This window comes from Sarcophilus harrisii, chromosome 1, assembly GCF_902635505.1.
Source record: "Sarcophilus harrisii chromosome 1, mSarHar1.11, whole genome shotgun sequence".
NCBI lineage: Eukaryota > Metazoa > Chordata > Mammalia > Dasyuromorphia > Dasyuridae > Sarcophilus > Sarcophilus harrisii.
Genome location: NC_045426.1, coordinates 687798011 through 687813983, shown reverse-complemented (window position 1 = coordinate 687813983; position 15973 = coordinate 687798011). Strand labels below are relative to the sequence as shown.

At 46.8% G+C, this 15973-nt stretch overlaps 1 protein-coding gene across 1 annotated transcript; it reads left to right on the top strand.

Annotated features, from left to right (window-relative positions):
- Positions 1-3: 3 nt before the first annotated feature.
- GPN3 (GPN-loop GTPase 3) lies at positions 4-15094 on the top strand. The gene is made up of 8 exons (XM_003761021.4): positions 4-295; positions 2813-2921; positions 5650-5817; positions 7782-7906; positions 10447-10562; positions 10835-10931; positions 11877-12005; positions 14310-15094. The coding sequence occupies exons 1-8, from the start codon at positions 248-250 to the stop codon at positions 14370-14372; spliced, it is 855 nt and encodes a 284-aa protein (XP_003761069.1). The 5' UTR covers positions 4-247; the 3' UTR covers positions 14373-15094.
- Positions 15095-15973: the final 879 nt, after the last annotated feature.

Here is a 15973-nt window from a genome sequence, read left to right as displayed (position 1 = left end):
TTGACCTCAATGTAGTTCTTTTCTCTTTAGGAAGCATGACCCTCCTGAAGACCCGTAGCAGGAGGCGTGGCTGTGGATGATAGAACAGGGCAGGGACACAAGGCGGGCCCTCGCTTTCGATTGGCCCTCCCACCCCTCCCGGAAGTTGAGTCGCGGACTGGGCGCACTCTGAAGTTGCCGGGACGCTCTTGGCGCGCTGCTTCCTCTCTGACTCCGTCAGTCTCGGCGGGGACCCACGAGGATCAAAATGCCTCGGTACGCGCAGCTGGTGATGGGCCCCGCCGGCAGCGGAAAGGTCAGTATCGGCAGGAGGTGTCGGAAACGGGACGGAGACTTTAAGGCTCCCGGCGACCCCAGGGTGGCTGGAGCGTATCCCCATGGGACACAATCCACAGACACTGGGTTCTACAACCGCCCCCAGACTCCGGGGGGGATGCCGGGGATCTCGGGGCAAGGACTGGTTCAGGAGCTGCCTCCTTAGCCTCCTGGGAATGCAAATATGAACTTTAGAGGACTTGACTTCAGCGAGCATTCATTAGGCGCCTGCTGTACGCGGCATTTAGTAGGGGCAGGGTGGAACAGCCGGCCTTGAGGGTGCGACGACGTCGAGTCTGCTCTCTGGCACAGGCTGGCTGTGGCGCCCTGACCCAGTCACCTCTCAAAGGCTGCCAAGAAAAATTGGCATCTGCCGAGATGGAGGCAACCACCCTGGGAGGTCCAGCTCCACTCCACCGCTAACCAAGTTAATACCAATTAACATTTATTAAGCTCCTAGTGTATAACAGGCACTGTTCTTAGCGCCAGGAATGCAACCTGAAAGGAAGAGAAATGACTAACACTGCCCCAGATCCTAGAGATATCAAAGGAGGGCTTGACCTTATAGGAGCCAATATCAGTCCAATATAGATAATCTAGCTATGTGATTGTGGGTAGTTCACACTTTTCTTCTGTTGTAAAATTGGACTCTTAATAGGGATCTTAGGGGTTTTCTGTAGTTTAAATGAGACGATGCCATGGATGGCAAATCTTAAAACATCAGAAACCCCTGTAATAGGGGTCTTTTCAATTTAATAAAATTTGTGGGAGGTTTTTTAGAGGGGAAAGGAAACACACAGTTGTGTTTGTGTTGTGTAGTGCCTGACTACACTAATTGACTAACTAGTTGCCATCACCTAAAGATTTTTCATACTTTTTTGTTTTTCTTCCTGGGTTATTTCTACCATCTGAATCCAGTTCTCCCTGTGCAACAAGACAACTGTTGGGTTCTGCACACATATATTGTATCTAGAATATACTGCAACCTATTTAACATGTATAGGACTGCTTGCCATCTGGGGGTGGGGGGAGGGGGGAAATTGGAATAGAAGTGAGTGCAAGGGATAATGTTCTAAAAAATTACCCTGGCATGGGTTCTGTCAATAAAAAGTTATTAAATAAAAAAGATTTTTCATGCTAAACTTGTAGCATCATAGATTTAGGGCTGGAAGTGACTTTAGAGATGAATTAATCTAATCCTTTAATTTTACACAAAAGGAAACTGAGGCCTAGGATAATTAAGTGACTTTGCCAAGCCATGGGCCAGGATTTGAACCTAGGGTCTTCTGACTTCTAATCTAGTTCTCTCTTTTACTACATTGCAGCCAGTTTGAACTTGGGCTTTTCATATACCCCTTTCTGAGCCACAATTTCTTCCTTTGTAGAAATGATAAAGCCGGACCCTAAAGGTCCTTACCAGTTCATATGCCCAGATCTCTAAGATGAAGTTGAACCAGTTAGCCTTTGAGGTCCCTTTCATCTCCAGAACTAGGATCATATTAGTTGAGAGTTATCTCTATAACATGATGGCTGTAGGATTGAATCATTCAGTCTTTCATAACTTCTAATATCTTCTAATATCTAATATCTTCTAATATGCTTCTAATATCTGCAGTGGCTCCAGGGGGTTATCTTAAGTGTGGCCTAATTAAAACAGAGGAGTCATAGAGTCAGATATAAAAGAGTGAATGTTAATACTGCTTCTTGGATTCAAAGCCAGAAAACTTGGGTTGAGTCATCCTGGACTCTCTCACCCCATTATATCTAATCTGTTGCCATAGTTTGCTGATTTCACCTTTATAGCATCTTTTCTCCATTCTGCCTTTGCAGAATTTCTTGTACATTTCATCTTTGTAGTATCTTTTGTCTATTTCATCTTTGCAGCATTTCTTGTCCATTTCACCTTTACAGCATCTCTTGCCTATTTCACACACTCTCTGTACACGAGCCAAAGCAGCCCCCTTCCTGTCCTTCAGTTTCTATCTCCTGGCCCTTTGCCAGGGGAATGTCCATTAAAGACCCTTTGTAGTATCTTTTGTCCATGTCACTTTTGCAGCATTTCTTGTCCATTTGGAAGCTCAAAGACAGAATAGAAAGAAGTTCTCACTGATCTATGAGCCCTCCCAATTGTCTGTCTCCATCCTGTCTGACCCTGTTTATCTGCCCCTGTCCCATCTGTCAGCCCTGACCGTCTGTCTGCCCCTGCCCCATCTGCCTGCCACTCTGTTTTCCTTATTCCCCTCTCCATCCACTTCCTTCCCATCTCTCTGCCCCCTTCTGTCTGTTGTCCCATCCCCGTGTCAATCTGCCTCTTCTGTCTGTCTGCCTGCCCCTTCCCATCAGTCTGCCACTGTTTTCCTTATCCCCCTCTCCATCTGCCCCCTTCCCTTTTGGACCCTCCTCTCTGGCCCTGTCCCACTGGGTGGGATAATATCCTATGAGGACACAGCCCTGTGGTCCCGTCTGCCCCCCAGCTGCAGCTTTCCTGTCGTTACAGAGCACATACTGCCATACCATGGTCCAGCACTGTGAGACCCTGAACCGCTCCGTCCAAGTGATGAACCTGGATCCTGCAGCCGAGCACTTCAGCTACCCTGTGATGGCAGGTAAGCAGCCTGCTCTCCCCCTTCCAATAGCCTGGCTCCCCCGCTGCCCTTCCCTCCGACCCCGGCCACAACCAGCGCCCAATCCGTTGGGGAGGAAGCACCAAAGGCGTGCAGTAGGGGAAGGAGGAAGAAGCAAACACAGGTCCTACCCCTAAGGAGTTTGCATCCTCCTGGAAGGAACAAGCTCATTTCTCCCTTGGTCCCCAGTCTGAAGTCTGCCTCAAGTTAACATCCAGGGGACTTCAGGAACCATTTCTTAGGCCCCTACTATGTGCAGATAATAACTAGTTCCCTTCAGTTGCACAGGCATTTAGTAAGTGACTACTGTATGCTAGCCACTGCTGATGCCGGGGATAAAAGACAAAAACTGAGTGGTCCCTGACCTCCAGGCAAAGGGAGAGAAGCAGATACGAGATGGTCAGAGCATAGATGAGTGTCTACACCACTGGGGTCTGCTAGCTCTGTCTCCCATTACTTTTGGCACCTGGTTTGGATCTGTGGGTGCACGTTCCACTGGCCGACTCCCAGCCCTTCCACGGTTTCGTCTCCTGGGGGATGTCAAGCCTTATTCTTCCATCATCCTCCTTGGAGGATCCACCTTTCTGGGGGGATCTTTGAAAGTAGCAGGACTTCCATGGTCCCCTAGTCCAAGCTGCTTCTCTGATCACCCCCTGTTTTGGTCATACATGCCAAGAGCTTCCTAAGGAGGCCAGGGGATCGAGGGGTGAGTCATATACCAAGGGAACCCCCAAAATGTATCCACTTTGGCCAAGTTGGATTTGTACCAGGAGTATGAGAATAGTTCAGCCACAGGAAAACAGCTAATGTAATCAAACCTGTTAAGATCAAAACCACCCCAAGCACTGGACATTACGCAGGAAAGGCCATTGACAAAGTCCACCATTTATTTATATTTTATATTAAAACAAATGCCAGCCAACACAGCTGAGGTATAGAAGAGTTGCTTTTTAATATGATCAATAAAATTGGCTTTACAATGGAAAGAGGCCCAGATTTAGAGGCTAAAAACCTAGATTCGAAACTCAGCGGATCAGCCACTTCATTCTGGGAGCTTCCCTTTCCTCATGGGTCAAGCAGACCTTGGCAGGATCCTCCAGCTTTTAAGCTCTCCAGGAAACCTGGGCCCAAGGCAGCTGGAGTACTTGTGGCCTGTGTACCAGTCACCAGGGTCAAGATCTGGCTGAGCTGGGCTTTGTCCTCCTGTGATTGCTCGGACTTGCAATCCTGATTTTTTTTTCCGTTGCTTCCCCTTTATCTCTGGCATTACTTACTCACCTGCTGTTCTTTCAAACTTCTCTCTTCCATTCAGATTAGAATTGTAGCTTGTTCTGGTCCTCCATCCCTCTGGTGCCCTGCTAAGGTTAAAAGTAGCCAATATGACAGGGCATGTGGCAAGAAGTGAGATCACAGAGGGGACCTCATGTACAGACGTCCCAAAGCTGCCAGAAGCCACATCCGTAGGTAGTGGGCACTGGCTGACTCAGCCACCAGGCTCTGCCTTCGGGGGCTGCGAAATGCATGCTCTGGACCTTCCCTGGGCCCAGGATACTGCCGACCCCAAGGCGCTGCTGACAGTTTTACCGACAACTTTGAGGTCACTTGGATGGATAGGCTCACGAGCTGGCCTCAAGGTGGTGCAAACAAGTTAGTCTGTTCCCTCCAAACCCTAGGAAAGTGAAACTTGGAGCTCCGTTCCAGCCCCGAGAACCCGTCCATCTGCACGGGCCCCTGCTGCCCAGGGCTCTGAATGCCCTCTGCCCTTGCTCATCTTGTCCCTCTTCTCTTCCATCTCTGCCTCTCCGCCCCCTCTTGCCACTCATCAAAGTTCCAGGCCCACCTGCCCCGTTTGCAGATTTTATAAACTAAGTAGCAGCCTGGGACCCTCCCCATCCTCCCCACAAGGTATGAATGTCCTGCAGCTTTTCACTCTTCCTCCACTCCTCCCGTCCAAGGCTGTAGCCTCTGCCCACAGCATCCTCTGAAACAACCCCTTCCTCACTCACATTGTTGCCCTCTCAGTCCTGCCTGGCACCTCCTACCTGGTCTCCCGTTGGCATCCTCCCCCCCAGCTGGTCCTCCACAGAGCAGCCTTCCCACGGCCTGGCCCAGCCATGTTTTTGCCTTGCTCTGTTAAGCTGCTCAATTCCCCTTCATGAGCAGCCAGACTGGAGCGCCCGCCCTTTGGTATGCCTTCTCCCATCTCCATGCCTCTGCACAAGATGTTCCTCACATGGGAGTGCTCTCCCAGCCCCTCTTTCCCTCCCAGCTCATCATGCTGCTCTTCACAGAGACTGAGCTACTACATCCGATCCCCAGAGTCCTCGCTTTCCTCAGTTTCCTTGTGTTGTATAAAGGTGGTCTGGCAGATGGCTGGAGAGCCAGCCCGGGGGGGCAGGCACACCAGGGATTGGCAGCCACCGGCTCTGTGACTGTAGCCCCCAGCCCCTAATTACCTTTCATTCCGATTCACACCAGTCAAAAACAGTTACGTGAGATGTAGTCATTGGTTCCAGCCCAGTGGAGATATCGAGTATGAATCTGTATAATGTGACCACTTTCCTTGATTCCTAACGAATTTGAATGCTGTGACTTGATGAGTGTATTGCCAGAGCTTCCTGGGGGAAGGATTCTTACCAGTGGAATCCCAAGTCTGGACCATCTTCATCCTCCCAGCTCACCCTGAGCACTGTGGGCTTTGTCCTTCCAGACATCCGGGAGCTGATTGAGGTGGACGACGTCATGGAGGATGACTCCCTGAGGTTTGGCCCCAACGGCGGCTTGGTCTTCTGCATGGAGTACTTTGCCAATAACTTCGACTGGCTGGAGAGCTGTCTCGGGCATGTGGAAGATGACTACATCCTCTTTGACTGCCCAGGCAAGTGCATCCTCCTTCGGGAGTTGTTGGGGAGGTGGGAAAGGGCCTGGACTCTGCCGACCCCGAAGGCCACGGGCCAGAGAGGACGGACACTGGCCTGGGAGTCAGTGCGTCCTGGTCCAGAACATGCTTCTAATGCTTATTGCCTCTGGCCGCCCTTCCTGTGCTAGATCTACAGTCCTGTCAGTCAGTCCACAACAGGGGACAGTGAATGGGGCATTCGCCCTGGGGCTAACTGTGACCCTGAGCGAGTCACTAAAAAGGAAGAATTTTCTCTGTCCTCCGGCGCCCTGGGACATAGTATTAGCTCACTCTTTTCCTCCTCCTGGATTTTCCTAGCACCTCGGTGGAAGGGGATTTGAGAAGCCGTTCAGTCCAACTCTTACTGAAAGAGTACCATGGTTGCATAATGGCTGAGGGGTCCCTTCCAAGGCAGCCCATTCCCATCCCCAACTCTGAACCCAAGGCATACAAGGAAAGCCAAGGGCATATTCTGTTCTCAAGGTTCTCCCATTCAGCAGGAGAGAGAGTGCGCAAAGGGCTACATATGGACAAGAAAAATTTGTGCTAAATGGGAGGTGATCTAGAGTGAAGAAGAAGGGGTAGCAGGAAAGGCTTTTGGGAAAAGGTGGGATTTTAGGGAAAGGAAAGGGCTTTAAAAGTCAAGCTGAGGATTTTGTACCTGATCCTAAAGGTAACAGGGAGTCTTGGAGCTGATTGAGGATCAGGTCATGATGGGGTTGGATTGGTGCTTTAAGAGAGCACTTTGATAGCAGAGTGGGAAATAGCCTGAAGGAAGGAAAGTCTTGGGGCAGGAGCCCAGCCAACATCCTGGGGAGTCCAGGGGAGTGGGGGTGGGGCAGGCAGAGGAAAGGAGGGGAGAAAATCCTCAGGATGGGGCTACAGGTTGTGGGGGAGGAATGGCTCGGTGTTTATTGAATGGCAGAATGTGCTCGTTCCACGAATGGCTTTCATTCTGCTAAGTCTCAGGAATCCCACTGGGATCAGATGTGTCTGCATTTTAGCACCTTTATTTGATCTTGTTCATTATTCATACCTTTTGGATTTGGACATAGTCATCAGGGGCCTTGGGCCTTTGTGGGATTGGAGCACATCTGCAGTAGATAGAGCAGCGAGATTGGAGTCAGGGAGACTCGTGGTCCTGAATTCACATCTGGCCTCAGATACTTCCTAGCTGGGTGACCCTGGGCAAGTCACTTTATCCTCTTTGCCTCAGTTTCCTCATCTGTAAAATGAGGTGAAGAAGGAAATGGCAATCCAGCCCTGTATCCTTGCCAAGAAAACCTTAACTGAGGTCACAGTGAGCCGTAACTGTAACAACCGAGCAACAACAGATAGCTAGATAGATAGAGAAATATATACATATACATACAGATATTTACATATGTATATGTATGTATATATTGACATAGACATACATGTACATACACATGTTAATGTGTACAAGATATTCCTTATATGCCCCTGGCTAAATCACAGGATTACAGTTAAAGCTGGAAGGCCCCCAGAGGTCATTGGTGAGGAATTTGAGGTCCAGGCAGGTTAAGTGACCCAAGGTCACCCCCTGACTCCAGAGCCTCTGATCCTTTTAGATTGCAACCTGAAGCAAAGCGGACCTTGCTTTTTTGTCTTTATGTGCCGGTCCATAGCAGGGACTTCAGAAATGCTGATCGACTGATCAGTGCTAGACTGGTATTTTTAAAGGTCTGATCTTAAGACCAAATACAGGACTTGAGGAGGTGCAGAGGGAACGTCTTAGAACATCTTTCACCTTCTAGAATGTTTTTGTCTTTAATCCCAGTAGAAGGAAAGCTCTTTGAGGGCAGGTCTGTGATCTGTCACTCTGGGTCACCTTCCTGCCGTACACATGTCGTGCCATGCCCTGAGCCTCATTCTTCCAGCTTCTTCCTGGGGCACTCATGGCTGTCGTGTTCTCCGCGCAGGCCAGATCGAGCTCTACACTCACCTGCCAGTGATGAAGCAGCTGGTGGAGCGCCTGCAGCAGTGGGAGTTCCGCGTCTGTGGGGTCTTTCTGGTGGACTCTCAGTTTATGGTGGAGTCGTTCAAGGTAGGAGACCGGAGTTTCTTGCAGATGTGGGTGCAGGCCAGAGGCGCCAGCACGGAGGGTGGAATGTTGGACCTGGAGTCGGCGGCACCTGGGTCCAGATCCTCCCTGTGGCCCTTCACCAGCTGCAAACCCTTCAGCCTCGGAGGAGCAGGCTGCTCTCCGAGGCAGTAACTTGTGGATGGGGCGTAATCTGCCCCAGGGAAGGAACCTCCCATCCCAGGAGCTCCCAGACAGGTGAAATCACAGGCTCCTCATCATGGTGACTTGTGGGTGTGGGTGTCCTGGCGTGTGTGGGCTCTCGTCTGCAAATGCACACGCTTCCCACTGGCAAGGTTTAAAACTCCTATGGGCTTTTGCTTCTCATTGTATCCCCCTTTAGCACCACGTGTGGCGTATTTTTGTTGTTCACTTGTGTGTATTGCATCTGACTCTCAGGATCTTGGGGTCTTCTTAGCAAGATGCTGCAGTGTTTAGCCCATTTCCTTTTCCAGTTCATTTTACAGATGAGGAAACTGAGGCAACAGAGTGAAGTGAGCTGCTCAGGGTCATCCAGGAAGTGAGTGTCTGAGGCCAGATTTGAACTTGGGAAGATGTCTTCCTGATTCTGGGCCAGGGCTCTAACCATTGTACCATCGAAGTGCCCATATGATATATAGCAAGTGCCTGATAAATGCTTGTTGACTAACAGGTTTGTGATGAAAGCAGATGGAAACCCAATCAGAGGGAAATAGGGCTGATATATTCTGTGGGAGTGCTGATGGATGGAGACACTATATATATGAGAATATATAATACAGCTGTATAGAGCCGTTTGGGGGGTGGGGGCTGTGCGAGGGAGACTAGTAGCCCCCCCTTCACCCAGCCTGTGTTCCAGCCAGACGGGCCTAAGCCTGCTCTTCCATGGCCCGGATCTCCCTCGCCTACAAGGCTTTTCTCTCCCCCTTTTCTCCAGGTACCTCCTGCAGGTGTAGTCATCACCTTCCCTCCAGGGAGACAAAACAATCAGACAGGCTGCTCTCTTAAAACACTTAGCGCATAATTGGCTCTTAATAACGGCCCATTTCTTCTGCCTCCCCCTCCCTTGCACGTAATTATCCCTGTAATTGTGGGTAGAAGGGAAGTTCCTTAGACTTGGGGATCCCCGACGCCTCGCAATGGCAAGGATTTCATAAATACCCCAAATACGCTGCAACGGAAAAGGCCGGCCACGAGGGGAGCCGGATGGGCCTCCTCGGGCCCTTAGAGGGAGCCCTAAGCTTGAAGTCAGATCCGGTTCGTTCTGGCTCCGCTAGTGAGGGGAGAGGAGGCCGCCGGCACCGCCCCGGTTCCCTCAAGTCTATCAGATGAGTGGCCTCTGACAAAGCACGTGGGGTGGGGCAGCAACTGAGGAGCCTAAGCCTGGGAGAGAGGAAAGGGGGCTCTCTGGGCACAGGGCACAGCCCAGGCGAGGTAGGGGGAGGCTGGAGCACAGTCCTAGGTACGAGGGTAGGACCCGACCTGCCCCTTGACCTGGGAGCCTCCGGAACAGCCCCCCTGCCCGTCTTCCTCTCCAGCTGGCAGCCCCTGGCCCACTGGGGGCCCCCTTCCATAACAGCCGGCTTTCTCTAGTGCTTCAGGGTTTCTCTTAGGAGAACTTCTCAGTGGCAAGCCTTGGGAAAGGGTTCATGAGAGAAGTGGTCAGTAACGGTTCTGGACTTAGAATGGTGGCTGTTTGCCAGAGCCAAACGTTCCATCTCCATCTCCCGTCCTGCCCTCCTCCTGAAACACCTCCCTCCTCATCTTAGGACTCCGAACTTCCTTGCCCCAAGAGCGGCAGCCTAGCGGCAGCCTCCAAGAAACCTTTCCCCCCCACCCCCAGGAGTCATCAGTCTGACGGGCTTGTGATTTACAAGCTGCTCCAGGGGGTGGGAGGGCATGCTGGCTTCCTGAGCTTTCCCTCTCCCAGGCCCAATGCTGGGTCTCATAGCACCGGCCTGGGGCAGCACCCCGCTCATTTGGCACCTCTGTCTGAGGAGGATTTGCTAATGAGCAAAATCCAAGGATTTATGCTAAGGGAGGGAGGGCAAAGAAAAAAGAGGGAAAGAGATGGAGGAAAGAGAGGAAGCCAGAAGGGGAAGGAAGATAGAAACAGAGAGGGAGAGAGATCTGCTTTTGGAAGGCCTCTGACCCAAGCCAATTTTTGCTGACAGTTTATGGGGTTCAAGAGACAAAGGCATCTTTTCACAGTCAATATCAAAGTTTAGGTTTGAGATTTTGATTTGCTTAAACAACAGTTGTAACTTAGTAACCCATTTCAGAGCAGGATGCAGTCATCATATCCCAGTATTTTCCTTAATAAGGGAAGGGGGCAGGGTCATAGTCTGCTTCCCAAGTGAACATAAGTTCAGACTTTCCCAGTGACCAAGTGGTGACTGACCAGGTGATTCTTTCTTTTCAGCTTTAGCAATTCAGGAGCCGAAGGCCCTCATGCTTTGCAGTTACCATGGAACCAAACTAAAGAAAGCTCTGCATTCAACCTTTCCTTGTCCTTCCTCCTACAGTTTATCTCCGGGGTCATGGCAGCCCTCAGCGCAATGGTATCTCTGGAAATCCCACAGATTAATATTATGACCAAGATGGACTTGCTGAGTAAGAAAGCAAAGAAGGAAATAGAAAAGTGAGTTCTTCCATGACGGCTTTTGTCCTCAGTGTCAAGAATACTTAAATCCATCTGCCCTTGTGAGGGCTGCAGTTTCCTCATCTCTCAAGTGAGATGTTAGAGCAGACATCCAAACACTTTTCCTATTCTATATCTACAAATCTAAATCACTTCCCCTTAGGGGCCCCGGTTTTCCCTCTGAATTCCTTTCCAGCTCAGAATCCATGAACCTTGGAAAAACCCAGGTGATATCTGAATTATTCATGGAGCTCTCTTCTTCTCTTTTTAAGGTTCCTTGATCCTGACATGTATTCTTTGATAGAGGATTCTACAGGTATATTAAGAAGCAAAAAATTCCAAAAGTTGACTAATGCCATCTGTGGATTGGTAAGCTTTCAAATTATTTTTATACATTGACCTGGAAATGTAATTTGTAACACATGTTGTAATGCAATGAAAGCAGACAGGCAGTTTTCCTTGTGTGTGTGAGGGCATCATGGGTATCTCCATTGCTGCTCTGTTTGTTGTCCTGCGGGGCCTAGTGACCAGGGCTCAGGAGCCATTCCTACTCGAGGCTTCTCCACTTATCCCTCTCTCCCCACCCCCAAACCCCATAATATTACTTAGTGTAAATTTGTCTGTGCCTATTCAAGTACATGTTGTTTCTATCAATAGGACTGAGGCCTTTTGGGAACCAGGACTATTACATTTTTATTGATTTCTCTTTTATACCAAAGCTTTGTAATGACCTGAGGTTCCTCCAGTTAGATCTGGGAGAGATCAGTTCTAATGAGCTCATCTGACACATGAGGAACCTCAGAAAGCCAAGTTCCTTAACCAGGATCACATAACTAATAAAGTTTTAGGGTAAGATTTGGACGATTTTCTTGTCTGGTTATATACAAAGGCCAAGTTCAGTACTCTATCCACTATACTGTGCTTGATAGCAAATTTAACAAATACTTGTTGATTGGTCCTGAAACTCATGAACTTAGGGTTACTTCAGAGGCAAACCCCCATCTAGGCACTGCCCAGGGAATTTCCCTCAGGATGGGGTTCTTAACATGGGGTCAGTGAACTTGGATTTTTTGGTATTTTGACAACTATATTTTAGTATAATTGATTTCCTTGTGATCCTATGTATTTACATTTTATTAATTCAAAAATATTATTCTGAAAAAGGGTCCATAGATTCCAGTCAGTCAACATTTATTAAGCTCCTATTGAGTGCCAGTATCAGTGGCAAGCATTGGCTTAAAGGAGATTGTAATTCTACAGTCCCCTATAAAAGTCGACCATTGTTCTTTTCAAAGATGGGTCTCTGCTTTGCAGATCGACGACTACAGTATGGTCCGGTTTTTGCCCTATGACCAATCAGATGAAGAAAGCATGAACATTGTCCTACAGCATATTGACTTCACCATTCAGTATGGAGAAGACTTGGAGTTTAAAGAACCAAAGGTAATTTGGGAGCTTGGGTGATATTTTGCAAAAATGGTTAATTGATTGGAAAAAGAAAAAAACCAACCTCACCCCTGGTATATGAAGGTAACAATATTATCATTCTATAAAAAATGATGAACAAGCTGATTTTAGAAAGACCTGGAAAGAAACAAGCAGAACCAGGGATACCTTGTACACAATAACAGCAAGATTGTGTGATGATCAACTGTGAAAGACATGGCATTTCTCAGTGGTTCAGTGATCCAAACAATCCCAATAGACTTTGGACAGAATATGCCATCTCCATCCAGAAAAAAAGATCTAAGGAAATCAATACATACTATGTTCACTTCTTTTTTCTGTTTTTTTAATCTCTCCCATGTTTTTTCTCTTTTGCCCTGATTTTTCTTTCCCAACATGATTCATGAAGCAATGTATATTAAAACAAAATAAAAAAAAAAAAAAACTCACCTCAGTAATTTTCTGTTAGTTCCTCAATATTTGACCCCTCCATTGTACCAAAGTAAAACAGGTGAGCAAAAACAAGTGACCCATGGCTTAGAGTATATAGGTATCTTCTCCTTGACAAGAAGGAAACCTGTCTCATTATCTGCTCTTTGGGATTACAACCCTGAGATGAATATTGGACTTGTCATTGATAATTCCTTAATCCCTTTCTAAATCATCTGAAGCTTTGATTCCAGTTCTAAAAGAAAATGTTGGCTTTTCTTCCTTGCTTTTGGAGTCAGTTCCCTGGAGCCAGCCATACTTGAATTAGGATATCTGTAATCTTAGGCTTAGAGAAAAAAAGAATGGAAATCTAGTATGTCACCCTGTTGCTTTTGTATGTGGGTGTTAAGAGCAGCAGTTTTCAACAAGAAGTGCACGCCCGTGTCAGCCTGCTCAGCTGCCTAACAATCAGTAGAAATGGAGAAGAAAATCCCACCTTCTCGAGGTGTTGACAGCTTAATTTGCCAAATCACTCAAGGAAAAGATAATGATGTATAGAGAGAACAAAGAGAGTTATGACTGGAATAGAGAGTGGACAAAATTCACCAGGCTTTTCAGGTTTCTCCATCTAGTCAAGTCCTTAGATTTGTGTAGCACAGAGCAGATGGGGTGAGAGGTAAAGGTGATGAGCCATTTTCTCACTGGAGCTCTGGGAATACTTTCCTCCACTGAGATATGATAAGGATTAAAAACAAAAGCAGATTTCTGACATAAATAAGAGAAGATAGTAAAAGGAGAATTAAAACAAGAGTGAAGATCCTGTCCTGGGTATCTGTCACCTTTGTGAGCATAACCATTGACTGAACATCATATATAATGTCAGATTCTTTACAGTATGTTAATTGGTTTTACTGAAATTTTTTTCTTATTATTTAAAAAAAATTCTTTGTTATCTTCCAGGAGTTGAGGGAAAGAATGTAGGATGTAGATGGAAATATATACAATGATAAATTCAAAAGCACAGGGCAGCTAGGAAGTGCTATGGATAGAGCACCGGCCCTGGCAGGAAGACCTGAGTTCAAATCTGGCCTATACTCTAAACATTTACTAGCTGTGTGACCCTGGGCAAGTTAATTAACCTTGATTGTCTCAACAAAAAAAGAAAACAAAAGACAGGGATAAAAACTATTTTATAAAAGAAAGAGATCTGGCTAATGGAGCTTTGTGCACCAGGGAAGCTTACTACCACAACATTCCTAGTGGTTTGAGGATGGTATTAGGTGACCTTGAAGGTCAGTGGACAGGACAGTCACTGAAGGTAACAAATGCCCAGGCTTGGATCCGGCCCATCTATTCTTTAAGCAGCTTCAACTGATGCCCTCGTTTCAGCTCTGACTCGGTGGGTCAGAAACCCTTTTCACTTGTTGGTTCTTATCATATCCTGCCTGACTGGGGCAAGTGTTCTCAGAGCCGTACTCCACCAGATAGGAAAAGGAGCTAAACAAAATTATCTTTAACTTCCTCCTATTCTGCTCCTGTTTCATGTGAATCACAAGCAAACTAGCTAGAGAAGACTTAAAAGGTCTTTGCTTTGTGTCCCTCTCACTTTCTCTTGTGTCTACACTGGAATCCTGTACAGATTAGGCTTTTCCAGATAAGTTGGCATTTATAGGATCTGTACCTGGGCCCTCCCAACAAGAAACTATTTTTCTCTTTCTCAGTTACTTTGGCCCCAAAACATTGAATGTTTGCCAGATAGTAACCCATTTTTAATCATTACTTGACACCTACCCATAAGTGCCACTATTACCTCATTTTAAGGAAAAAAAAATTTTTTCTTAAATAAACTTTCTTTTGTTTCTTTGCCGGAAGGAACAGGAAGAAGACAGCTCATCCATGTTCGATGAATATTTTCAAGACCTGGGGAATAAATGAAGATATTTAATTTTTCCAGTATTTATTAAAGCATGAAGAGCTTTGCAGGCAGAATCTTACAAAGACTCGTTTTTAGCCTCAGGGAGAAGTGATGGAGAATTCATCTTTCCAAAGCAGAAAAGAATATATGGCTAATCCACAATTTGAACTTTGTCACTTCCTCCTTCCCCCAAAGAAAAAGGATAATTTGAAAAAATCTACAAATGTTTCCAAATGGAGTCCTAAATTCTCTAGGATGTATATTACATCCTGGCTGGGCTCTAAATATAGTCTGACTCGGGATTCCCATTTAGAACAATTTAGGTTTGTAAAAAACACACAATTATGTGTTGACAAACCCTTGGTGCTGCTATTTCTAGTAGAGAAGGGCTCAATTTACTTTCATTTGGGGGGAAGGACAGTTGGCATTGTGATGTGGAAGTGGTGAAGAAGGAGATTTCAGCTTCCTATCAAGAAAGAAAGATTCCTTGACAATGTAAGCTGCATCCAGATCTCATGGGGCCCTTCAGGATTCAGAGATGGTCTGCCTTACTTCAATCAAAGGCTGGTCTTGAATGGTGGAAAGGATCATTTTTTACAGATTCAATTTGGACCAGATGGCCTCTTTACTCAAATTCTTTCCTGTGGTTTTGCTGTAGAAAAATGATTCCATTCCCTTCCCTCAGAATGGATTGCCTAGAAATTAGTTTTGTAATAAGAAATAAAATGTTTTATTTCAGTTATTCATAGTTTTTTTATATTCCAATTATATTTTGAAATCTCTCTTCCCCCTTCTTTTTTGGTCTAGACTTAAATACCCTGTACCAAATACAGATACTTAAATATATCTGTACCAGATGTAAATTGACAGCTGTGTGTAACTTACCTATATTAATAAATTTTCTGGTTAAGTGACTCTTCCAGCCAGCAAGTGACTGAGGCAGTGTTGGAACTCCGGCCTTTCTGACTTTACAGCCACACAATTCTCTGCCATCGTTGGTCATCCTATCCCATCAAAATTCTAATTACAATTCTTGGGCATGAAGAGAATTGAAATTTAGTAATTCCAAAACAGTAAAGAATCATGGGCTTTGGTTAAGCCAACCAAAACATGGCAGACATTTCAAGACATCTAACCTGTGCTTTTGTTTGCTCTGTGAAGAGGAAAGCTTTCATCTCTTTAAGACTTCTTTCATCTGGCTGGTCAAGTGAAGCACCTGTTCAGTATCAGGTGTTATGTTAAAGCTGGGAATACAAACACCCATCAAGACCAGCCCCTGCCACAAGGAGCTTACAGGCTCCTGGGCACGCTCAGGTGGGCTGCTACCTAGGGACAGATGGAAGTGGGAGGTCATCGGAAAGGAACCTGAGAGACGTGTTCCAAGGTCTCCCGGGTGGGAGACTCCAACCCAGGTCCCCTGACCACACATGCCCCACTCTGTGGGGAGACCCCTGGGCTGTAGTCCGGAAAGTTTCCCCCTACAATTCCCTTGGAACTTTTTTCCTGAGCTCAGCATAATGTCCATTAGGCTCAGAGAGAGCGCGATTTTGGAGTTAGAAGGTCCCTTAAGAGAGGACATATAGAGGAGGGCCTCTTAAACTTTTTCCATTCACGACTTCTC